We start from the raw sequence: 25,340 nt of genomic DNA on the forward strand, positions 1-25,340 counted from the left end.
TCCGTTATGCTTTTAACATTGGTGCTTAGTCACTCCACCCGGAAATACTAGATCAACGTAACTATGCCGCAAGAAATTACTCAAGCGACCACTTTTAGTATCCCGTCTTGATGGTTAGTCACCCCATCCGGTAATACTAGATCAAAATAACTATGTCGCAAGGAGCCACTCAAGCGACCACATACGCACTAGCTTTTCAACTAGCACGGGTTAAGCTTAACACAAATTATGCTCGAGACTTCTTATCTTTATTAGCTTAGGCTACACTTTCACCTAAACCAATCACTTATCAACATCTTTACTTTACTTTATATTAGCTTATGCTAGACTTTCACCTAAACTAATCACTTATCAACATCTTTACTTTACTTTAACTTTAGTTATATTCATTACCTAATTAGTTCCATATCTATTTTGACGTTTAATCTCACTAACGTGCACAACTCATAACAATTTCATAACATTTCTTACATGTATCTAGTGAACTAGACATTTCATGCTTAAAAACCACATATAAGTCATCACATATAAAAATTTAGCCATATCAACGAAATGAATCAATAACACATATCCTAAACATATCATGGCAACGTAATTATAAGCATCATACTACATACGTACATATTTACTTCCACTTTAGACATCATCATATCAACATAAATCATTTCAACATGCATACATTCCCACATAACCTTCCGCATAACCCGGAAAACCCAACACATATAAGATAATCCGATTAAAAGGTTAATTATAGAAAACTACTTTTGTTGTGCCTCAAGCGTGAGAAAAGTCATGTATCTTACCTCGATGGAGTACTCAACAGCCACAAATTTGTTTACCGTGCTTCACAAGTGCCCTCGACAACCTATGATACAAGAAGTATGGATACATAAGTCAACTAGATACTTAAACGCGCTTAAGAACTTTCTGCAAGCTGATCGCGTTGAGCCCAGAATACAAGAGGTGGTCTCCTCGAGTTCAGTTTCCAGAATCAGATCCTTCACTTGCAGGCGATTTTTGGACCTCTAGACGACCAAATGAGTCAAAACTTAGTTCTTATGAAATGTAGGGAATTCAAAGACCTTTCCAGAAATATAAAGTTTGACTCTTGAAGTTCTATAATGAATGATTTATGATGTTTACAAGATAGGTCTGCAGAAATCGTCCGTAATTAGACCACTTTTGGAAATCGACACTTTTCGACTGTCTATGGGCAGAATCACCAGAAACTTTGTTCATATAGATTCAAAAGGACACATAGAGCTTTTCAAAAATATATAATTGACCTCCTAACTCTTTGAATTGAAAGAGATATGATTTTTGCAATATTACTACATTTTCAGATCTAATAAACCCTTTGTTTTTCAAACTATTTCGACCATCAAATGACCATAGCAACCACTGCGACCTATGGATCTCATATGCACCCAGAATATGACACATATGATGATTTCACAATATCACTTGTTCCAAGGACAAGAGGATACAATAACAGTACATTAGATTACCCGAAAACCCAAGTAATTGATAACGAAACGTAATCATATCAACCCTAACCCTCAAGGTCGAATTTACAGAGACAAAACCTACTTTAAAACTTAATCAACAATCAAATGATGATATAATACCTTTAGGGTTGATCAACGGATCAAAAACCAAGCAAAAACCCTTCCGAAATCCCCCGAAATCGACTATAACTTGAAGATTTGACCTAGGGTTTTGTGTGAAAAACTTTTCTAGGGTTTTAATCTGATTTCCCAACCTTTGGGTCGTGGATGAGGCCATATATATATACTGGAGAAACTTACAAAATTTTACATCTAGGCCCTCGCACTTTGTTACCACTCGTTTTGGCCCTTAATGTCTCTTTTAACGCCTACTGAAACACTTATCGACTCTTATATCTCATCGGGAACATTAAGTGACTTTATTAATCATTATCAACTTTAATTTTTATTACTTTAAATCACTTTAATAGATATCTCATGTAAATCATTTAATTCACGTAAGCACATATATAACACATTGTAACTAACGATCGCTAACGACAAGTTAACGGTCAACGGCAACAAGTTTTGGGATGTTACAACTCTTAGGCCATTAGCATCGTATGCGGGGGGTGGGTGGTCACCACACGTGGAATACCGCCACCGATGGCTGACCACGCATGGGTGCCCGGTTTTGCATGGTGATACTACTCGCGTAGTAAGTGGGTTGTTTTTTTACCATTGCCATTCAAACGGCTAGTTTGATTTATTTATTTTTACATAGATCATCCCTTTCCCTTCCGTTTAAAATCACACACACATCTAAACAAAAAACACATATAAACACATCCATTAATCATCAAACAAACTCATTCTCACAAACGGCAAAACGATTTGGCTCTACGGTTTTACTATATGAACCGATTGAATTTTCCAACGACAGTAGTTTAGAAGTATTTGCAGATGCGATCGAGGCTGATGCTGAAAGTTCTACTTCAAGGGCAAAGTGTAAATTTGTTAACCGCAACCGTTGGGCAGCTGGAGAAAGATTGTACCTTTATTGTTTTTTCGATGAACCAAAATTCGATGAAGATTTTTTCCAGGGTAGATATCATATGCCTAAACGTTTATTTCTTAATATTGTACATGATTTTGAGTCACGGTACGAGTATTTTCAGGAGTCGTATGAAGCTAGATTGAGAAAGCGTTTTACCGCGATACATAAATGTACGTCTGCCATTAGGCAACTTGCAACTGGTAACCCACTGGATGAGTATGATGAGTAATTGGAGATGGCTCAAAGAACGTCACGTGAATGTGTCCAGTTTTTTGTGACGCCATTGTAGAGATGTATGAGAAACAATTATTGAGTAGACTAACAACGCATGATATTTTGCGTTTGTACCAAGCACATGAGGAGAGACATCACCTGCCCGGTATGATGGGCAGTCTAGATTATACACATTTCGCATGGAAAATGTGTCCAAACGAGTTGAAGGGCCCAGTATAAAAGGGGTTATCATGAATACCCCATGATTATGATGGATGCGACGACTTCTCATGATTTGTGGATGGCACGCATTCTTTGGTCCCCCGTGTACGCTAAACAGTATCAATTTTCTACAACAGTCTTCATTGTTTCTCCCTGAGGGTACAAGCACGTCGCCTAACTGCCTATTCACTGTGAATGGCTACACTTACAAACATGGCTATTATCTAGTGGATGACATATATCTCATATTGTATACTTTTGTTAAAGCGTACAAATATCCAATCGATCCCAATGAGAAAAATTTCAAGCGAGTACAGGAGTCAGCTCGAAAGGATGTTGAACGTGCCTTCGGTGTTCTTAAGCAGAAATGGGGTATCCTTTGTTGACTGTTTCGACAACACTTGGTTGAAAGCAATAAGGAACCTCGTGTATGCATGTGTCATAATGTGCGACATGATTTTACATGATGTCGGTCGCACTATTAGTCCAGTTCATATTGGTGATCCTAGGAACCGAGATACGCAATGAGAAGACACATTTTCGACTCCGATATGATCTGACGGACATATTGCGGCTCAAGAATTGCCATACCTCATGATGAAGAGTAAAACATGTATTGTTCACGTGATGTTATTTATATATATTTTTTAATTTTATGTAATGTTTTTATGTGATTTAGTATTATCATGTAATGTTTTTAATGTTTAATGGAATTTTATTTTAAAATTAAAAATACAATTGTAGTGAGTGGTAGATTGCCAACAGAATTTGGATGAATAGTGAGTGAGTGGTGGATTTGAAGTGGCATAAAGGGATTGGTTTGAAGTTAGTGGTGAGTAAGTGGTGGATTTGAGGTGACATAAGAGGATTGGTTTGAAGTGAGTGGTGAGTGAGTGGTGGGTGCATGGGATGCCAACACCGTTATGTATCTTCTACCCTCTTCTTATTTCTATATAAAGATTACACTATCTTATTAAATATTACACTTTGAGATTTGAATTGATAAAACCACCTTTAATTAATAAATTATATCACTAATCTCTTATCTTTTAAAAAATATATTCACTAAACCACTTAAATCACTTACTTACATCTCTCAACGCCGATATTACCACAAACTATCGACGACACTACCACCACTACTACAGTCATCGTCATCACCACACTGTCATCCCATTGTGCAGGTACACCTCTAGTACTACTTAATAAAAATTCAAACCTCTTGTTAAAAAGTTCAAAAAAAAAAACATGTGAAATGAACATCCTATCATAATTAATAAATTAACTTACACCACGTGTATCTATTCTTCTAAAATATATTTAGACCAATGACCTTTTCATTAATTACCATTATCACTCGCCGCCACTACCACCATCATTTGTCGCTACCGCCACACCGTTATCCCATTACACAGGTATCCTTCCCTCATAATCTTTAGACATTTTACTATGGTGTATGTTAACCAAATTGTTGATCATTGGAGTCACAACTTGACTACTATGAAAAAAACATGTAGAACATGTGTTAAACTTAGAATAATATAGGAAAGGATTAGAGGAGGCTCAAATTTTTTGAGAAGGCTCAAGTTATTTGGAGGCCTAAATGAAATATTATAATGAGGCGTTAATTAATAAAGTTATCAAATTTTTATATGAAGTTTTTTTCCTTTTTTTTTTTCATATGCAAAATCCTTGATTAAATTTTTTTTAATGAGTTTGGGTTGATAACTCACTCTTAAATAACTCAGTTGTCGATCAATTTAATCGTTTTGGTAATTTATTATTCATATAGATGGGTGTCCGCGCGTTGCAGCGGCAAATATAGATTAAGTTTGAAGTGTTGTGACAACGTTCGAGGTGGGATGTGAATTTTGGGGGGGGGGGGGGGGGGGGGGGATTATGAGTTAAGGATTTTGTTATGTGTTTTGTGTGTGAGGAAGATTAACGTATTAATTGTTTTACCTTCGAGCCACTAATAAAACGAAACCTTAGTTATGAGTTTAATGTGTAACCTACTAAGAGCATACTTGAATTGACTTAATATCAAAAGTCTTTGAGCAATTAATGTTTAATAAACTAACATAGGATGAATCGATAACTGAAGATTTTAATTTTATAATAACTAGTGTGTCTAGTAGCTACTTAGCTAGGTATCACAATCGATTAACAGAATAGGTATTAATTAGTTGAAACTCTCTTCATATTCTCATCTATCAATATTTTTCATCCATATGGAACTGATAAACGGAATTTGTTGGATATAAAGAAAGACTTATGATATAGTGAAAACTAACTTTAAAATATTAATGTGAAAATGTTAGTAGACAAATTGTAGTTTATGAGCAATCGGTCTTGTGTTTTAAAGAGAAGATGAGAGGTTTCGAGGTCCCAGCATCGACCAGGATCTTGTTGGTAATTAATCATTCTGATCAACGGCTTTGTAGTTTATCCTTGCTAAACAATGTATTTCTTTAGACAAAGACTCCGCTTTGTAATCCACACTCCACAGTTAACGATCCATGTAATTACTCTATCTTATAACTAGTTTTATACTCGCATATCTAGAAATGAAAGTCATGTGTGTCTAAGTTTAATTTTGGAAAAAAAAAAAATTCTCCCGTATTCAATAACTTGACGGGTCTTTACAAAACATCATATTATATCTAAATTCTTTCACAATACGAGTTCTTTCATAAAGTTCTTATTGACAACTAAGCAAATTATCAAAAGATTCCCTAAATATACTTTGTCATAACATTAACTCTACTAGTCTGATCACTATCCTAACTACTAACAAATGAAATGAGTTTTTATTTATTGTACAATACTTACTATAGTAATTGATTTTTTACAAACTTTGTTTGGTTCCTATTTCCTCCTGACTTCAAGTTTACTCCTATGACCACTGCTAAATCTTGCTATGTTAGTCGTTGGGGTATTATTTTTACACAATCGCACTACGCCACTACTCAAAAAATCTTTTGAAAACATTAGTAATTTAAATATTAGAGATTTTGAATTAGAAATGAATGATAAGTGATAAAACAATAAAAGTTTGGTGGTCTATGCTACTAATCAACCATTAGGATTAGAAGAATGGCTTGTGTGTATTTTGTCTTTCTAAACTGTTTTATTTTGTAGCTAACTCATCCAACAATAAAAAGTACATGTATTTAATTATTATAATTTATTTACTTTAAATGTTTCAGAATACTTAAGGGGTGCTTGGTACAAAAAGGGGAAAGAGTAAGGGTAAGAGAAAGGTAATGGGTAAGGAATACTATCATTATAAAACATATTATATAATAATAATAATAATAATAATAATAATAATAATAATAATAATAATAATAATAATAATAATTGGATGTGAGAGAAGGAGTGAGGTATTAATAGTCATTCTCCCCAAATTATTGTATAATGGGCTCTGATGCACGGAAACGGCAAGAAGGTGCCGTCCCACGTACCAGAAACTTCCCGGGGACGGAAACGTGTACGGGGACGGCTGGAAACGTTTCCTGGACGTTTCTTGACCGTTTCCTTAAGTCAACGAACGTTTCTTGAACCGTTTCTATTTTTGGGGACGTTTTTAAAGGTTTCCAAAAGTCCAAGGGCATTTCTTGTAAGTTTTCAAGGCGTATTGTGTAAGCTTCTCGCCGGAATCGTTGACTGTAAACTGTAGTTCGAAGCTTTGCTAGAAGAGACAGCGGGAAAGTTGCACCGGAGGTGGTGGTGGTTGCTAGATCTGTTGAGAAAGAAAGAGGGAAAAAAGTATCTTATACCCCTATATGTATTATGTGCCAACTTTTTTTTTTTGATTTTTGATATGACAAATATGAGCTGTTATAAACTCATGACTAATTATATCTATCTAATTATTTAATATATAGATATTATCTATATCTATCTAATTACTTAATTATTTAATATCAATTATATTTAACTTGTTTTACGAGTATTTATTAATTAAAGCATAAACTTAAAATAGTTATTTAAACTTATATATGTTTGTTAATATCTACTTATATTGTATTTAATTTTCTAATTTTGAAGTATTATGTTTATATTTTCAAACAATTATATTAGTTTCAAGTTTTTAGTATATTTTTAATTTTTTATTATAGATAATTTTATAAATTATTATTTTTATATATAAAACTTCAATAGAAAGTATGGTGTATATTTATTTTTCAATTTCATAACTATATTTTATATTTTTTTCATTGCCGTACCCATGTCGTACCCATTTCTTGATGTTTTGAGTTTTGCCGTTTCTCGTTCCTGTATCGTACCCGTTTCCCGTTCCCGTACCAGTTCCCGTACAACATAGATAATGGGTCACTACCTACTTCTAACATTGATTACCTATTTTTTTCTTAACCAAGCATCATTAATGATTATCTTACCCATTTTCTACCCCCAATACATCCAACCAAACAGCCCCTTACTTTATAATTTACCATAGTGTGAACTCTTGTATAAAAGGTGTCAAATTATAATTTTCAATATGCTTGCTAATATAGATTTCGATCTAACGTCCGTGGACCTAGTTTACTTCTAAATAGAATAAACCTCCCTTGCTTATATTCGTGTCCATGGACCTAGTTTACTTCTAAATAGAACCTCCCTTGCTTATATTCGTGTACACACATATAAGTGATTAATTTTGAATCTATATTTTACCTTTGTAAATACAATGTTACACACTAATATCAACTAATTTTATATCTATATTTCACAACTTGTTCATCCATTTTTCAAAACATCAAGAGCATGTAATATCATTTTTCAAATTATACAAGTTTTGGTAATCACTTTTGAAAAATAGCTATCATAATCGTTCAGATTTTGGCTTTTGGACATAATTTTATCCCCAATGAGGTCTCCAATAAAATACCCGATGAGTATCGCGTCAAGTTCAATTTTGGCACTATCCACCCTGAACCGACCCATTGCCGTTCCTACATGCGAGGTTGCTTGCTTATAAATCCTGCGCAGTAACCTATGAAATTATACAAGCAAAAATACCATTCACACCTAACTAGGAGAATTTGTTAATTATGCATGGAAGACATTTTCAAAAACCTTTCCCAACGCACTTGTAGAGTTGTAGCTGGTCTAAAGGAAAGGCGATCATGTACAACTATCAAGGCTTTTGGAACGACAGAGAGTTCCATAAAGGGGCAATTTTGGCACAACAACGCTTCAAGGCTCAACCAACTGATATACTACTATGTAGTTGCCCAAAAACTGGTACAACTTGGCTAAAGGCCTTGGCTTTTTCCATCGTAACCCGAAAAAAATTTGATGTGTCAACCAGTCCATTAAATGACTCACAACCTTGCCACATATGTGCATTCCTTTCCTAGAGCAACAATTTGAGCATATTAAAGAAAACCGTGAGAACCCACTAGTAGCCACTCACCTTCCTTACGGTTCAATATCAAAATCAGTGTTTGATTCAAAGTGTAAGATTGTATACATATATCGAAATATAAAAGATGTCATGGTATCTCATTACCATTACTTCATAGAGGTACACAACTTGTCTATCGAAGATGCACCATTTGAAGAGGCATTCAACGAGTTTTGTGACGGCATTTATGGACCATATTGGGATATTTGAAAGCGTATAACGAAATTCCAGAGAAAATACTCTTTATTAAATATGAAGATTTGAAAAGGGACCCTATATATGAGTAATGTGAAGAGGCTTGCCGAGTTCATTGGGTATCTTTTTTCGAGTGATGAAATCAAAGTAGGAGTGGTTGAAAACATCATAGAATTATATATGTAGTTTTGAGAATCTAAGCAATCTAGAAGTAAACAAAAGTGTAACACATCAGTTTATAGATGCTAGCCCGGTAGAGAACCGAGTTTATTTCAGGAAGGATGAAGATAGAGATTGGAAGAACTACTTAACAGATGAGATGAAAGAAAAAATAGACAAGATAACAAATCAAAAACTGGATGGGACTGGTTTAGTTCTAACATGAAAATCCCTAAATCTCACTATATGTGTATTTAGTGAATAAGTTACTTTATTTCAATCTATAACTATGCAATGGCATGATTTATGGAGTTTAATTCCATGTTTTTAGGGGTGTTTGGTAGGAGTGAATAAAAAAGAATGAAAATGTAATAGAAAATGAATATAGTGGGAAAGAGAATGAGTATTTGGAAAGAGAATCGATTCCGTCGTTTGATACAAGCAGAGAATGAATATATAAAAAATACTAAATTTTAATAAATAATCAAATTTAATACATATAACATCACTAAAACAAAAAAAAAAAAAATCAAAAAATTTCCATTCCCATCAATTCTCTACATTTCATAAATAATTAAGGGAATGGAATTAATTCTCTATTCTCGATTCTCTTTCCCATTCTCCATTACAACCAAACATGAGAAGTGTTTCTCTTTCCATTTCCACCCTTTCCATTCCATTGTACCAAACACCCCTTATAGTTTTTATCTTAAAAGGTGGAGTATGTTTTTAATATATGAGTTTTAATGACCCATTTAATATCAACACCAGTATGTAAAATTTACTTGGCTATTTCTTGTTATTGACCAAGGCGGCTAGGAGCCCAGCAGTATATTTAAGCCCAGGGCAATAAAGCTACAAAAAAAGACCAATAAAATCCGTTTCCTAACGACCCTTTCATATATCTATAATACCTAATAAAGGAAACTGGGTTCCTCCCCTTTACTTAATTAAGAACCTGATAAGACAAAAATACCCTTAAATAATTTTCCTTGCTAGGCACCTTCTCATGTGATATACCAACTATGCCCTTCAACTATTTTCATCTCTAAAAAAGTACTCTCACCGCCACCACCGGACCGTCTTCCCCACCACCACCGCCGCATTGTGCGGGTACCATGCTCGTAACACTACAACAAAAATGACTTTTAGGAAGGACGGAAGTCCTCACAAAATGTCCATTTGTCCTCGACTTGGTCTATTTGTCCTCGACCCTTTCATACATGTGATCGACTTGCATACATGTGATCATAGCAATATTCGTGCACGTGTGATCAAGAATCCAAATCTCCACATAATTGTATAACAGATGATAATCTATGCTCCACACAATTATAAACTTCAAAATTACACATAAGTTATTCAGAAAACAATCAAAAAACAATTTTCATGTAAAGAATAATCATCGGTTGGACTTGATTTGAAAAGTTCTCAAAGATTCTCGCAAAAAAAAAGGTTCACAAAATAACTTTACCCTATATATATAACTTTAAGTTAATTGGTTCACATCTAATGTAGCAACATACCCATATTCATTTTGCATAAAGGAGCGAAATGAAACCAAAGTTTCATGTTCGGTGTTGATTAAGAGATGTTAAAAATGATGAATTAGCGTTTAATGGAAGGAATAGAGAAGTCTAGCTAGGCTAGAAGCAAGAAATCAAATAATATAAACTACTATGTTTTTAAGACGAAGATAATATTTATATCAATATTATTAAGTTTGTATCTTTTTTATTTAAAATTAACGATTATAAAAGATACCACACAATGCAGTGAAAACTGAAAAGTGTTTATTGTCTAATGGATGGTATAAAAGTCTAGACTAAACACAACGAATCAAGTTCATTAATTATATAAAGATATTTTTTTATAAACTATATATTATGGTCTATCATACCCGAACCCGGCCGATAAGAAACATAGTACCCGAACTCGACCCAATACCCGACGGGCCTGATATCGGGGCAACCTAACGGGTCAAATGGTTCCCCCAAACCCCGCCTCGATACCCTATACCCGTTAGTATACCCGAAACCCGATCCGAATTCATTTGAAAAAAATAAAAGAAAAATATGTACGGTCCATTTTAGGTGTAACTTTTGGCATTTCAAACCACTATTTTGATTATAAAAATTCAAATGATGCTTTATGTAAAACCACTGTATTTGATTATAAAAATACGTAAGGTCCATGATTATACGTACGGTCATTCCAAACCACTGCATTTGATGACGAAATTGTAAAACAAATTACAGTCCATGATGCTTTATCTAATATCTAATATATTATATTATATCATATTATATATATATATATATGGGGATAAGTACCCATAAATGCAGTCAATTAATACTCAAATGTTATTGTGTGCACGAACTTTAGGTCAGCTTTATTGTATTCAACAAATTTGTTCAATCGTCCTGTAGCATGCAAAAGTGACCGGGTCATAAGTTAGTCGGTCACCACTTTCACGTTGACTGCTTACGTGACATGCACACAATAACTTTTTGTGATTAGTTTATGCACACAATAACTTTTTGGGATTAGTTTATGCACATAATTTTGAGCAGTTTGGTGTTGGTTTCAAGTCGAAACTCGAATAAACAACAAAGTTATGGTGATTTTAATTTTTCTAGCGAGTTGGTGAATTTTCCGGCGAGTCTCAATCGGTTTAACTTTTGTTGAGGGTTTGTTTGCGGCTTATTTTTGAGTATTTTGGTGCGAATTTCGTGGTCTAATTCGAAGAAACGAAGGTTTAATCGGATTTTTTAGTTTTCTGGCGAGTATTTGCAGTTTCCGGCGAGTTTGAAAAAAAATAATCTGTTTTTTTTAATTGTATGCATAAACTAATCCCAAAAAGTTATTGTGTGCATGCCACGTAAGCAGTCAACGGGTTAACGTGAAAGTAACCGGTCCCACATAGCCATAATCCTGTTTTATGTTCACAATAACCAAAACTTCAAGTTTCGTGAACACAATAAAGCTGACCCAGTGTTTGTCAATAACTTTTGAGCATTAGTTGACTGCATTTCTGGTCACTTATCCCTATATATATATATGTATATGAGAAAAGTGAGTATGGGGTTGTCCCCCATTTAAGCTTAGATGAGGAACCCCTCACATTTGGTTTTTATAATCATAAAATTCAAACAAATATTAAAATATTTGTATGTGAGGGGTTCCCCATCTAAGCTTAGATGGGGAACAACCTCATTATCACTTTTCCCAAATATATACTATAATTTCAGCCTACTGGGTTCGTGTCAGGTTAGGGTAGACATGACCCAATCCCTGACCCGAAACCCGAATAAATCCCCGTTAATTGCCCCGAAACCCGACCCGTGCTCCGTTAAGCTCGCCCTGTCCCGATCCGAAATTTATAAGTATCGGGTATCCCCATCAGGTTCGGATTTTATTGTCATCCCTAATCATTCATGCATTGATAGTGGTCTAATTAATGACAAGGCATTATCAAGAGAAGACTAAGCCATTATCAACTTTTCTTATTTGTGGTTTTAATATAGACAACCGAGGGCTATCATCAGTTGGGACGAGTGGATCAAAAATCCAACTTTAAAATTCTAGTTTTCTTGATCGTTTAGTCTCCCCTCCGGGAAGATTCTAGTTGTGTACTTTGTGTAGTTCAGATATATTATCTTGTATTTTGGCCTTTAATATCTTGCTAGTGGTCGTTTTTTATTTAATATATATGACTTCTGTCGTTCGGAAAAAAAAATTATGACAAGGCCGACGACAGAGGCGCGGGTAATTAGATACTGCATGCGTATTCAGAGTTGGATAGAGAGATTTCCTTCATAAATTAAACAAGTCAATGTTAAACACCCAAAACACTAGGAAACGAGTATGGAAACATTACAACTACAAATTCTACCAAAGTATGATTACAAAGGTCCAAAAGAAGATTAAACTACATAAACGTCAATATAATACTTAGGCTACGGTTTGTCTTCAGAATATAGAATCCTCCTTTTATTCATCTTTGTTAATGTAAAAGCAATGTCGGCTTAACCTTTTTGAAGAATTTAAGCGAGATCAATTTAGAGGCCTAGTTCATTTGCATAAAAAACAAGAAAAAAGAAAAAAAGGGTACCTAATGATGCTAAAGGCATTGGCAGCCCGCAGCTACCATTCGTTCGTGATGTTGGAATAGTGACTAGATCGAGTTATATACCATGGAGGCATGGAGGACAAAGGGTTATTGGTTTTTGATTAGCAATAGCTGCATAATTTGTTATTATTTTTTCATTTTTATTTTTTTATATTTTTTTCCGTATATCAATATATTAGCCTAAATCTTTAATTACTAAGCACACCACTACAACCTACAAGGTATAAGGTCTTAGAAAACTGGGAGCCCAAAACGGCTGACCTGTTGACTACTATTTTGGCAGTCTCTGGTCCAAAGCCTTTACATCTTGAGTTATCTCTTCGATTTCAACTTTTGATATAACTACACCATCATCAAATTAGCATGATATCCATGTATAACAACAGATAAACATATTATGGTTAAATATTAATTGTGACGCTCATTAATAACATATTGGTTGCGATATATAAATGATATATAAGTGTTACTTGTCATCTTTGAAAACTTGGAAAACCACAAATGTTTTTTACATTCAATCAAAAATAAACTAGTAAAAAAACTATCAAAAAATAAAAATAGAAATTTAATGGTACCCACCTCTAATAGAATGTAACTTTTCTTTTCAAATTTTACATGTTAATATTTTGACAATTTTAATGGTACCCACCTCTTTTTTCTGTCACACCCAAAACACTTATCTGCAAATAAACCATGTGTCATATAAGTTATGTATCAAATTAACAAGTCACCCTTTGTATAGGATGAAAATGAATGATTTAAGTTTTGTATCAGATTAACAAGTTACCTTTGTATAGGATGGAAATGAATGATTTTAATTTATCATATTAGGGATAAATGACTCATATTGTGTCTGTCTTTAAATTCGTAAAATTTTAAATAGGGGTCATGAAAATGTTTTGTATGAATATAGATATAGATAAGACTTTAATTAGTGGTATTTAAAAAATATATATATGAAAATATAAAATTAATGTTGACGGGTTGACCTAACAACATAAAAACCCTACCCGGAATTTAGTCTGAAAAAATCAAATTGACGGGTTAACGGGGTCATAAATACCCAATCCGATTTTACTGAGAGCCTTTAAATTGTTATGATGACAGAATGAGCCATGGGCCACATTTTATTTGGATTATGCCATTAGGCAGTCGTTGTTTGCAACTTGTCGTGCATTTGTCTTCATTTGGTATTATATAAAAGTTTTGTATGTAGTCTCATACTCTCATAGAAATACCAAACTAGGAAAATATATGGAAGACATCTTCAAAAACCTTCCCCAACACACTTGTAGCTGGTCTAAAGGAAGGGCGATCATGTACAAGTATCAAGGCTTTTGGAACGATAGAGAGTTCCATAAAGGGGCAATTTTGGCACAACTACACTTCAAGGCTCAACCAAGTGATGTATTACTATGTAGTTGCCCCAAAACTGGTACAACTTGGCTAAAGGCTTTGGCTTTTTCCATCGTAACACGAAAAAAATTTGATGTATCAACTAGTCCATTACTCACAACCTTGCCACATAATTGCATTCCTTTCCTAGAGAAACATTTCAATCAAATTTTAAAAAAGCGCGAAAATCCACTTGTTGGCACACACCTTCCTTACGGTTCATTGCCAAAATCAGTCTTTGATTTAAAATGTAAGATTGTATACATATATCGAAATATAAAAGATGTCATGGTATCTCATTACCATTACTTGAGAGAGTTGGCAAACTTGTCCATGGAAGAAGCGCCATTTGAAGAGGCATTTAACGAATTTTGTGAAGGCTTTTCTTATTATGGACCATATTGGGATCATATATTGGGATATTGGAAAGCATATCTTGAAAATCCAAAAAATATACTTTTTATAAAATATGAAGATTTGAAAAGGGACTCCATCAACAATGTAAAGAGGCTTGCGGAGTTCATTGGGTATCCTTTTTCCACCGAAGAAATCAAAGAAGGCATGGTTGAGAAAATTATAAATTTATGTAGTTTTGAGAATCTAAGCAACCTAGAAGTAAACAAAAATGGAATGCATCATCTAATAGATGCTAGCCCGATAAAAAACCGATATTATTTCAGGAAGGCTAAAGATGGAGATTGGAAGAATTACTTTACACATGAAATGATAGAAAACATAGACATGCTAATAAATCAAAAACTTAATGGGACTGGTTTAGTATTGACGGGACCGATTTCGAGAATGTAAAAGAAATTCAGGGTTCAACTAGAGAATTAAAAGTGAAACGAGTCAATAATAAAATATAAATGCATAATATTTAATAAATAAGTTGTTTTGTTTCACTCTTCTTTGTAATGGGATGATTTTTATGTACTACTACTAGCTTACAGGTTTATAGGCCTATCAACCCTGTGCCAAATAGTGCAGGATCTAAAACAGTGGCTACTATAAGAATGAAATATTTCATAACATTCGCTTCGGAAAGAATTTGAACTAATTGAGTTCTATGTTTTTATAACCCATTCTCTTGTTCATATATGATTGCATACATATAAGAAATTTAGGAATATAATGCTCCCCTAAATATACCCATCGCCAACACCGATACGTAGAATTTGTGTAGCTATTTCTTGTGATCGACTACTAATTGATGTTTCAAAATTTCAATACGAATAACATACACTTGTTTTGATGACAGAATGGGCCAGGGGTCACGTTTTACTTGGGTTATGCCATTAGGCAGTTGTTGGCATGCATCTCATTCATTTGGGGTTTATATTTATATATTCACTCGTTTAGGGTGTGTTTGGTAGTGAGAGTTGATGGCAAAGAAATGGAAATGAAACCGTTTCCCACGTTTGGTACAACTTAGGAAATAAAGACACGGAGAATTTAGTTTCTCGAGAAATCCATTTGTATGTAAACTGATTTCCTCACTTTTGTGAAGAAAATGCATTTATCCAATTTTTCAACATGAAAATAAAAGCAAGGAGAAATCAATTCTCTATTTTCTTTTGCTTTATAACCACAATTATAAATACAAAACGCATGTGACTTCTCACATGGCACCAAACATTATAAATCTTTTTGAAGCCCTCCTTATCTTCTTCCTTTGTTAGTTAACGCCAATTTAAACATTATCATGGTTAATTTGTATGTAAATATATATATATATATATATATATTTTTTTTTTTGCCTTAAAATTATTTTTTTTCTAATTGAGAAATCTTAATCTTATTTATGGATATAGTTTTTCTATATCACAAATTTGGTGTCTGGATCTAGTTTCATTATTCATTTTGTGCAGAAACATAGGATCTTCAACAATGGATCCTTATACAAGAAGTTTAATTCGTTTAACTTCTAAATATGAAGGAACTTTTAATATCAACAACAATGAAGCTTGATCGATGATATTTATTTTAATGGCTGATGGATTTAAGATTAAACAGAATGGTAGGTGGTTATGGTTCATATTTTTGAAAGTAGCTTTTTATTTCTCTATTTTTTTTATCTAATAATGTTTTGTTTTCTTTTTTCAGAATTCTAAAGTTGATTTCTCCCTTACTACCAAACAAGAGAAATTTGTTGAATTTCTCAGCCGATTTCATTTCCCTACATTTCATTTCTCTGTTCATTTCATTTCTTTGAATTTCTCCCTACCAAACGTGCTCTTAGGGAAAATTTAGATTATATATTTTCTATAAGTTTTATTAAAAGTTGTAATTACAATACATAAAATAGTTTATATTTACTATAAAATTTAGGTGGTAAGTTTTTAAATGGAAGATGCAATATATTTTTTATAGCAATTTGTTCATTTTGTATAGCAAGATCAATAATCATATATATTATTGATTAAACACTGAATACATGTAGATTTCATTAATTTTTTTTTAAAATTTAGTTCCTTTGTTTTTTTTTATTTTGAATGTCATTTATCTTATTGTCATACAGATCTTTAATATACTTAATTAGAACGATATACCATCATAATCCATAATAAAATATCACCTTCAAAGTGTTTAAAATGTTTAATTGGCCATTAAAAAAAATCACCCTTTATTGTCATACAGATCTTTAATATACTTAATTAGAACGATATATCATCATAATCCATAATAAAATATCACCTTCAAAGTGTTTAAAATGTTTAATTGGCCATTAAAAAAAATCACCCTTTAAAGTTTAAAGTGATGAACCGTGAACCGTGAACGTGTAAGGACTCACTCAGGTGGTTCTGATCAATTTTCTTGGCAATGGATGGGCCAGGCCTTGTCACATTTATGAATGTTAAGGCTATCCACAATCCACATCAAGGTGTCCATACAGGATTACTTAACACTTGTATTATTGTTATTTAAAAATAAAAACAACTTGCATTATAAAAATCTGACCCTATATAAAATATTTTTGACATACGCATATATATATATATATAATATAGTAAAAAGTTAAAATGAGAACTGAAAATTTGTCAAGAACTATGAAAACTCTTACCTATAAGGATATACATGTATTTTTATAAAATCAATTTAAATAATTAATAATTTAAACAAAAGTGTTCCATAAATATCTCAATCGGTTATTTATTCTTTAACGCTTACAAAAATTAAGTTGAAGTCTATCCATTTTTGCAATATGAGTGAGACCGTAACACACCTACTGTTGACATGATATATAATTAATAAATTTATTAACAACTTTATATGATGACATCTTTCTCAAGTTTTATTTTATGTTCAAGCTATTCAATTTTTTTTTTAACGGCAATATATTAAAATAAAAGGATATTAACAAAGTACTAGAAAAACCCATAAGTACAAGATTACAAATAAATTATAAACATAAGCCCCAAAGAACATGACAAAACTACGGAACAAGAAGAGGGCAATTAAGCCATTCGACCCAAGAAATTCGTTTCTTTTTGCATCTACACGAATACCACATATAGGACTGGGTAACAACGAGATCATACAGGAACTCCTTTCGATTCTTCCCGTTGTTAAAAACCTCCTCATTTCTATATTTCCAGATCGACCACCATACACAATATATAATAGCCTCAACAATATCTTTCTTATCCTTGGATACATGCATGTTATCGATATAAGTAATGATATCAGCAGGACCTTGCAGAGGAATAGGCGCAATTTGGAACCAATTAGTAACTAAACTCCATAATCTTGAAGCAACCCCGCATTGTCCAAAAATATGATCGTAAGTTTCTACCGAGTTTCCACATAATGGACAAAGTGAAGATGGAATATCCACTCCTTTATTAACCAAATTAACACGGGTGGGAATTCTATTTAAAAGGATTCTCCAAACAAGAACGTTGACCTTGCGAGGTACCAACTTACTCCACCTAGTCACTCCGTGATTATTAGTCACTAAAGTCTCATCAATCGCATTACGAATGCCTTTCACAGTAAACTCTTTCATTCTTTGATTAGAAAATACCCATTTATCTAAATCATCATTAAGAACAGTAGCAGATAACAAGTTTGTAAGCTGAATCAATTCGCTAGCTTCCACCCCGCCTCGCACTTATCTTCTCCAGTTAGAGACTAAAGCATTATCCTTCCATCGATCAGAAATGAGAGCATATTTAGAGAGCTCTAAACTGAATAATCTCGGGAATTTAGAAGCTAAAGTGTCATTTCCATTCCAAACATCAAGCCAAAAAAAGGTGTTGTTTCCATTTCCAATTTTTTTCGAGATAGACAAAATAGGAATGATACTAGCCGAATCAAGATCACGAGCCACTTTATTGATGTTGTGCCAAACACCGGACTTGGTGAAGCCCGGCTTAACCCAATCAGAAAATGAGTCAGGTCAATAAATATTGTTTACAACTGAGACCCAAAGAGTATTAGGATCAGAAACATACCTCCATCGCCATTTCATAAGTAACCCTTTGTTAAGGGCGTCTAAAGAACCAAAGCCAAGCCCCCCATGCACCTTACTGGTAATTACATTTACCCACTTAACCCAATGCATCTTCTTACGATCTTCATTGCATCCCCAGAAAAATTTCGCACGTAAAGATTCAAGAGTTTTCTTGACATTTGTAGGAAGACGAAACAAAGACATGTAATAAGATCCCACAGCACCAAGGACCGAGGATAATAGAATGGCCCGTCCACCAACAGAAAGCATATTGACCTTCCACTTAGAGAGTCTCTTTTTAAATTTTTTAATAATTGGAAGCCAAGAATCTGATCATTTCATGTTCCTGCCGATTGGGACTCCCAAATAAGTGAATGGGAACGAGCCACAACCACATCCCATAAGTCTAGCAAAATTATCTAAATCAGTCCCATTAACTCCAACCCCATACATTCTGGACTTTTGCAAGTTAATTTGCAATCCAGACGCCAAAAAGAAACAAGCAAGTATCATTTTTAAGTTGACAATATTATCTTCCGAACAATCTGCCATAATCAAAAGATCATCAGCATAAATAAGATGAGACATAGAAAGGACGCCAACTTTTAAGCCCCGAAAGGATCCAGATAACTTCATGTCTTCCATAGCAACATGCAAACCTTCCATAGCGAGGATGAAAAGAAAAGGTGATAATGGGTCTCCTTGTCTGAGACCTTTCTCCAGAGAAAACTCATTAGTGGGACTACCGTTTATAAGTATAGACGATCTGTTAGAAAAAAGGCATCCCGATATCCAACTGATCCATCTTCTCCCAAATCCCATGAAACCCATAATCGTACAAAGATAATCCCAATTTAAAGAGTCATACGCTTTTGCGATATCCAACTTTAAATAAATGGCTTTCTTTTTCTTCCTCTTGTACCAATCTAGAATTTCATTGAGAATGAAAGGACCATCAAGGATGTTTCTACCTTTGATGAAGGCCGACTGAGTAGGACTCACCACCGAATCAATGCCTTTTGCAAGCCTATTAGCCAAAATTTTTGCAATAATCTTGTATTGGAGACCAATGAGACTTATTGGTCGAAAATCATCAATAACAATAGGATTAGGAACTTTTGGAATGAGGGTGATAAAAGAAGAATTACAACCTGGCGGAAGATAACCAGTTTGAAAAAATCAAAGAACAAAATTAAGTACATCCACCTTAAGAAGATCCCAAAAGTCTTTAATAAAACCGAAAGTAAAATCGTCTGGACCAGGAGATTTATCACTGCCACAGTCCCACACCGCTTTCTTGACTTCATCTTCAGTTACCGGTCTCTCCAAAAGATATACTTGATCATTAGATAAAGCCTTAAACTGCTGACTCCTATTGATCAATTTAACATAAGGCCCTCTTTTAAATTTTCTCGTATAATGATCCAAAAAAGCAGTTTTAACACTATCTGGGCCATCATCTATCCAAACACCATTGACTTTTATCCCTTGAATACCCAAACTCTTACGAGATTTATTTACATATGCATGAAAGAAACGGGTATTTTCATCACCTTCTAGGCACCATTTGACTTTGGATTTTTGTTGTATGTCTTGAGCTTCTATTCTTTCAATTTCCATAATTTGGTGCAAAATATCTGCCCGCCTAGTTCCAAATGAATCATCATTCAGCCCATCATCAACTTGTTTATCCAATGCAACTAGATTATCTTGCAAACTTGTCAGCTTAGTCTTCATGTTAGAATTACACTTCCACTTTTTAATATCACCTTTCAATATCTTCAATCTATTATGAAATTGATTTATGGGACAACCCTGTGCATTTTTCGAAGATAACCAACTGTTATTAACAACATTTTTGAAACCATCCAAAGTCGCCCAAGAGTTGAAAACCTTGAAAGGAATTGGCCCAAAATCAATAAACTTTTGATAAAGTAAAATAGCGTGATGATCAGAGACATTTCGGTCCAACACTAAAGCCTTAATGTTGTCAACAACATCCAGACAAGAGCGAGAGACCAGAAACCTATCGAGTTTTGCACCACAAGAACCACCCGGATTCATACAAGTAAATTTGTATTGTCCCATAGGGATGTCAACTAAATTCGAATCAGAGATAAATGCATTAAAAGCGACCGCATTTGCATGAGAAAACACCGATCCCATACGCTCCTCAGTACATCTTACCGAGTTAAAATCCCCAAAATTTATAGCGTTATCACCATTATTAGACATGAATTGCATAATGAACTTCCAAAGATCTTTTTTAGCCAATTCATCTTGCGGAGCATAAACATTAATCATAAAGCAATGAACATTAATAGAAAGCCACAAACCTTCTACAATAAGGACATGCGGGAAGCTATGAACTTTAATACCCCGAAATATAGTTGGATTCCAAACAGAGAGCAACCCACCAGAATGGCCCCTCGCTGAAGAACTAGCAAAGTCAAAATGACCATTTCCCCATAGCTTACGAACTTTAAAGAGATTAACAGTCGTCATGAACGTTTCTTGAAGACCACAAAAATTAACATGATGTTTAACCAACATGGAAGAGACCTTAGATAACTTGTTTGGGTCACTTCCCGCGACACCACGAATATTTAGCGAAAGAATATTCATTTAATAAACAATCCCACGTTCATCTCGTTCACTAACTTTTTTAATGCCAAGTCATCTGAAGGATGCTGTAAGCCCATATTAATTTGGGAAGCTATTCACTTTTTGTACATCGAACCATACTATTTATCACATATCACATGTGTACATCAGAACACACATGTTCTTTTAATTAGGGTGTCTATGAGCGTATGAACAAATTAAAAGATATCACATATTTGTACAACGAAACACATGTTCTTTTTGTCCGGGTGATCATTGCATGTCAAAAGTTATACGACACTTGTACAACGAAAAACACATATGTCCATAATCCATTATCACTATTAATACATATAAAATAAAGCACACATGTTTCTGTATACCAATATTATCACTATTAACACATACAAAAACATGTGTTACCTGTATAAGAAAATTTGATGTTTTTTATTTATGACGTAACAAACTAACAACAATTAAGTAATTAAATTAATATATGTTAAATATGTATACGGCTTTGATGTCAAATGCCAAAATAGATTATGAGTTTTAACTATTTCCTTATATGTTATACATACAGCATGTGGTCCAAAAAAAAAACAAATGTATTATTATATGCATATAAAAACTCTTGAATGATTAAATTAACTTTGAATATTAAACATGTGTGCCGTTTTTTTAGAGTTTCTTGTTGAAATAGTCCATTTTTTCCCTTTATTTTGTAATTCCATTCTTAACCTTTTCACGTTCATATTCTTTAAATAAATGTATTTATATACAAAAATGCCATTAATTCACATTAGCCCTTGATCTACTTAATCTAATGAATATTATTAGTTCTCGTAGTTCTCGATAATTTTTTAGTTCTCACAATAACCCGAATATGTATATATATATATATATTACGTGATTATAGGATATTATAGCTGTATATATGATGCATACACTTTGTGTATAACAAAAATGTTGTGTAAAAATCAACTTTTATCATCCTTTGGTGTCGGGATAATTAACAAATACAAAACAAACAAAAAGAAGGGTTTTAATAAAAATAATGAGTTTAAAGATCAAAATTAAGGTCTTTCCCAATAGGCTCATCAACAGGTCGTTGATGACCTCGTCAATGAGGACCTTATTGGTAGCACTCTCATCGACACACCCCATCATCGGTTGACATCGATCCATCGAAGCGCAGTGACAAGTGTGTGTGGGGCCTACGTTTTCTTTCTTCTTCTTTTTTTCCGTTTATATATATATATGTATGTATGTATTGTATTTTGTATGGATACGTATATATATATAGATATGTGTGTGTGTGTGGTGTATATATATACGTGTGTGTGTGGGGGGGGGGGTATATATATATACGTGTGTGTGTGTGTGTGTGCACGAGATAAAACAAAAGAAGAAGATGAATATACTTTCAATATATGTTATATTTAGCCTTACACTTTTAGTAGTTTACAAAAATAATGAGTATAGTTTAAATTGAACACTTTAAACCTATATAGTTATTTTTAATATATATATATATATGTGTGTGTGTGTGTGTGTGTTTTTAAATTCATATAGTGTTTTATATTTATAATAGTTTTATTTATTGTTTGGATAAATATAAAATAAAATAAATAAAAGTTATAGAAGAGGTGTTATTGTTAGTGAGTGTGGAAGATGTGGATGAGGAGAGAGAAAAGCTGGTGCTGTAACACCCTGACAAGGCGGAATCACGAGGGTTACATACTAAGCACAACACAACATGGAAATTAAGTAGAGACAATTCTAAATGAATTAAAAGGATTGGAAATCCATACAATTGAATCAATTACAATTCCGAGATCATACAAAAATGCATAAGGAGCACGACCATCAAACATTTACAAAAGAGAGTACAAAAGATGGCATATGATCCTAAGCATAACCCATAAGCGAGAACAATGAATCACGGATCCATGATATAGTCCAAGTCCAAACCTAGTATACATCAACCAATCAAATCATCCAATACGTCCCTGATTAACTTGATCACTTGAAAAGTGTACTGAAATGTGTAAATATAAAGTTGGTGAGTTGGTAGGTTTAAATAATGAAAGTCAAATGTGTCGGGATATCAACCGTTAACGATATACGAGGATTAATAACGTTCAATAACGTGGGTTCAACAACCCATAACGTGAGTATAAAGATACCCATAACGTGGATTCAACAATCCATAACGTGAGTATAAAAATACCCATAACGTGGATTCAACAATCCATAACGTGAGTATAAAGATACCCATAACGTGGATTCAACAATCCATAACGTGAGTATAGAGATACCCATAACGTGGATTCAACAATCCATAACAACCCATAATGTTCGATATATATATATATATATATATATATAATAAACGTTTCAATAACACGTGTCACAAGCAAACAATTAGGTAGCTAACATCTCGTTTAATATCATAATCAATCGCATCAACCGACAAACATTTAACGAACGAGTACACTTTCCACCCCAAATAAAGTAAGCGTAGAGGCTACGAAACTCACCTTTGCCTTATATCGTCCAGTTATAACTTAGTTGTAAGTACCCGTCGAGTTACAATGTCACAAACCTTCAAAGTCCACGACCTATCATTACATTTATATAGTACGTATATTAAGATGATTATTGTATATGTAATAATTATATTTCTATATACTGTCGTCTTTTGTTTATCACTTATCAATGTATTTACCAAGTAAGTATATTAATACTCGACAATTTACATATCCCTTTTCATGTACATATGGTTCGTTTGAGAGCTCAACTTTCAACCATCCATCCCACTCGGCTAGGTCATTTTAAGGACTGAGGAATGAGCCCAATTTAAAGCCCGAACAGAACCTAGAAGCCTGGCCCAACTAGGAAACTAAATAAATAAAAAGAAAAGGAACCGTGAATATATATATATATATATATATATAGATAAGTTTTACGTAAAATAAAACAAGTATTAAAGTAAAACAAATAAAACAATAGGTTTTTCTTCACTGAATATCGCCGTGCATCATGAAAATCACCGTGTATCAATTGATTCGTGAATCTTCGTGCATCAATTTAACTATGATCTAAAGGTCAAGATCTTGTCTTAATTGTTTTATTTTAATATTTGTTTTACAATACCCAACCTCTATATAGATATATAGGTTTTAGGTAAAATAAAACAAGTATTAAAGTAAAACAAATAAAACAATAGGTTTTTTTTCAGTGAAAATCATCGTGCATCACGAAAATTATCGTGCATCAATTGCTTCATGAATCTTCGTACATCAATTTAACCATGATATAAGGGTCAAAATCTTGTCTTATTAGTTTTACTTTAATACAATACTCAACCCCTATATATATATACATATATATATACATATACATACAGTGCTTTCTTCCAAAACACAACAATAATCATCGGTTAGGGTTTTCTCACTTACTCCTGACTGAACACGACCCAACCCAGACCAGGAGGGTCCCACAAAAGACTGGACCAAGGGCAAGGAGGAGAAGAAGAAAACCCAGAAGAAATCTGAGAAAACAAAGAATCCCCACCACCGTAAGGTACGGTGGTGGTGGGCGTAGCATACGGCGGCAGAAGTAATAGGGAGCGTAGGTTACGGTGACTTTAGGCGTAGGGTACGGTGAGTGATAGTGACCTGGCGTAAGATACAGTAGGTTCAGGCGTAACCTACGGTGGCCTGCAAAAGGGCTTTTTGGCGTCTCGTAGCTTGAAATCTGGCGTAAATAGAAGAAAAGTGGCGTAAAGTCCATTTTAATGTTGGAGATCAGCGTAAGTTACTCCCTTAGGGGCGTAACATACGGCGAGGGTTGAAGCAAAATTTCTGGGTTTATTAAGGAAAAAGAACCAGTTGACTTTTTAAGTCAAACTTGACTTTTGAGCAAAGAACCATGATTCGCAGCTAAGAGATCGATTTGAGACTATCAGAAGCATGATTTTGTGTCTCGACAACTTGTGTGAACTT

At 33.7% G+C, this 25,340-nt stretch overlaps 1 protein-coding gene and 1 pseudogene across 1 annotated transcript; both read left to right on the forward strand.

Annotated features, from left to right (window-relative positions):
- Positions 1–6,399: 6,399 nt before the first annotated feature.
- LOC122609215 lies at positions 6,400–8,975 on the forward strand (annotated as a pseudogene).
- A 5,160-nt stretch (positions 8,976–14,135) lies between these two features.
- Positions 14,136–15,083, forward strand: LOC122609216 (flavonol sulfotransferase-like). The gene has a single exon (XM_043782272.1). The coding sequence runs from the start codon at positions 14,136–14,138 to the stop codon at positions 15,081–15,083; it is 948 nt and encodes a 315-aa protein (XP_043638207.1).
- The last annotated feature ends 10,257 nt before the right edge of the window (positions 15,084–25,340 follow it).

The sequence above is a fragment of the Erigeron canadensis genome, chromosome 7, assembly GCF_010389155.1.
Source record: "Erigeron canadensis isolate Cc75 chromosome 7, C_canadensis_v1, whole genome shotgun sequence".
In the NCBI taxonomy this organism is placed as follows: domain Eukaryota; kingdom Viridiplantae; phylum Streptophyta; class Magnoliopsida; order Asterales; family Asteraceae; genus Erigeron; species Erigeron canadensis.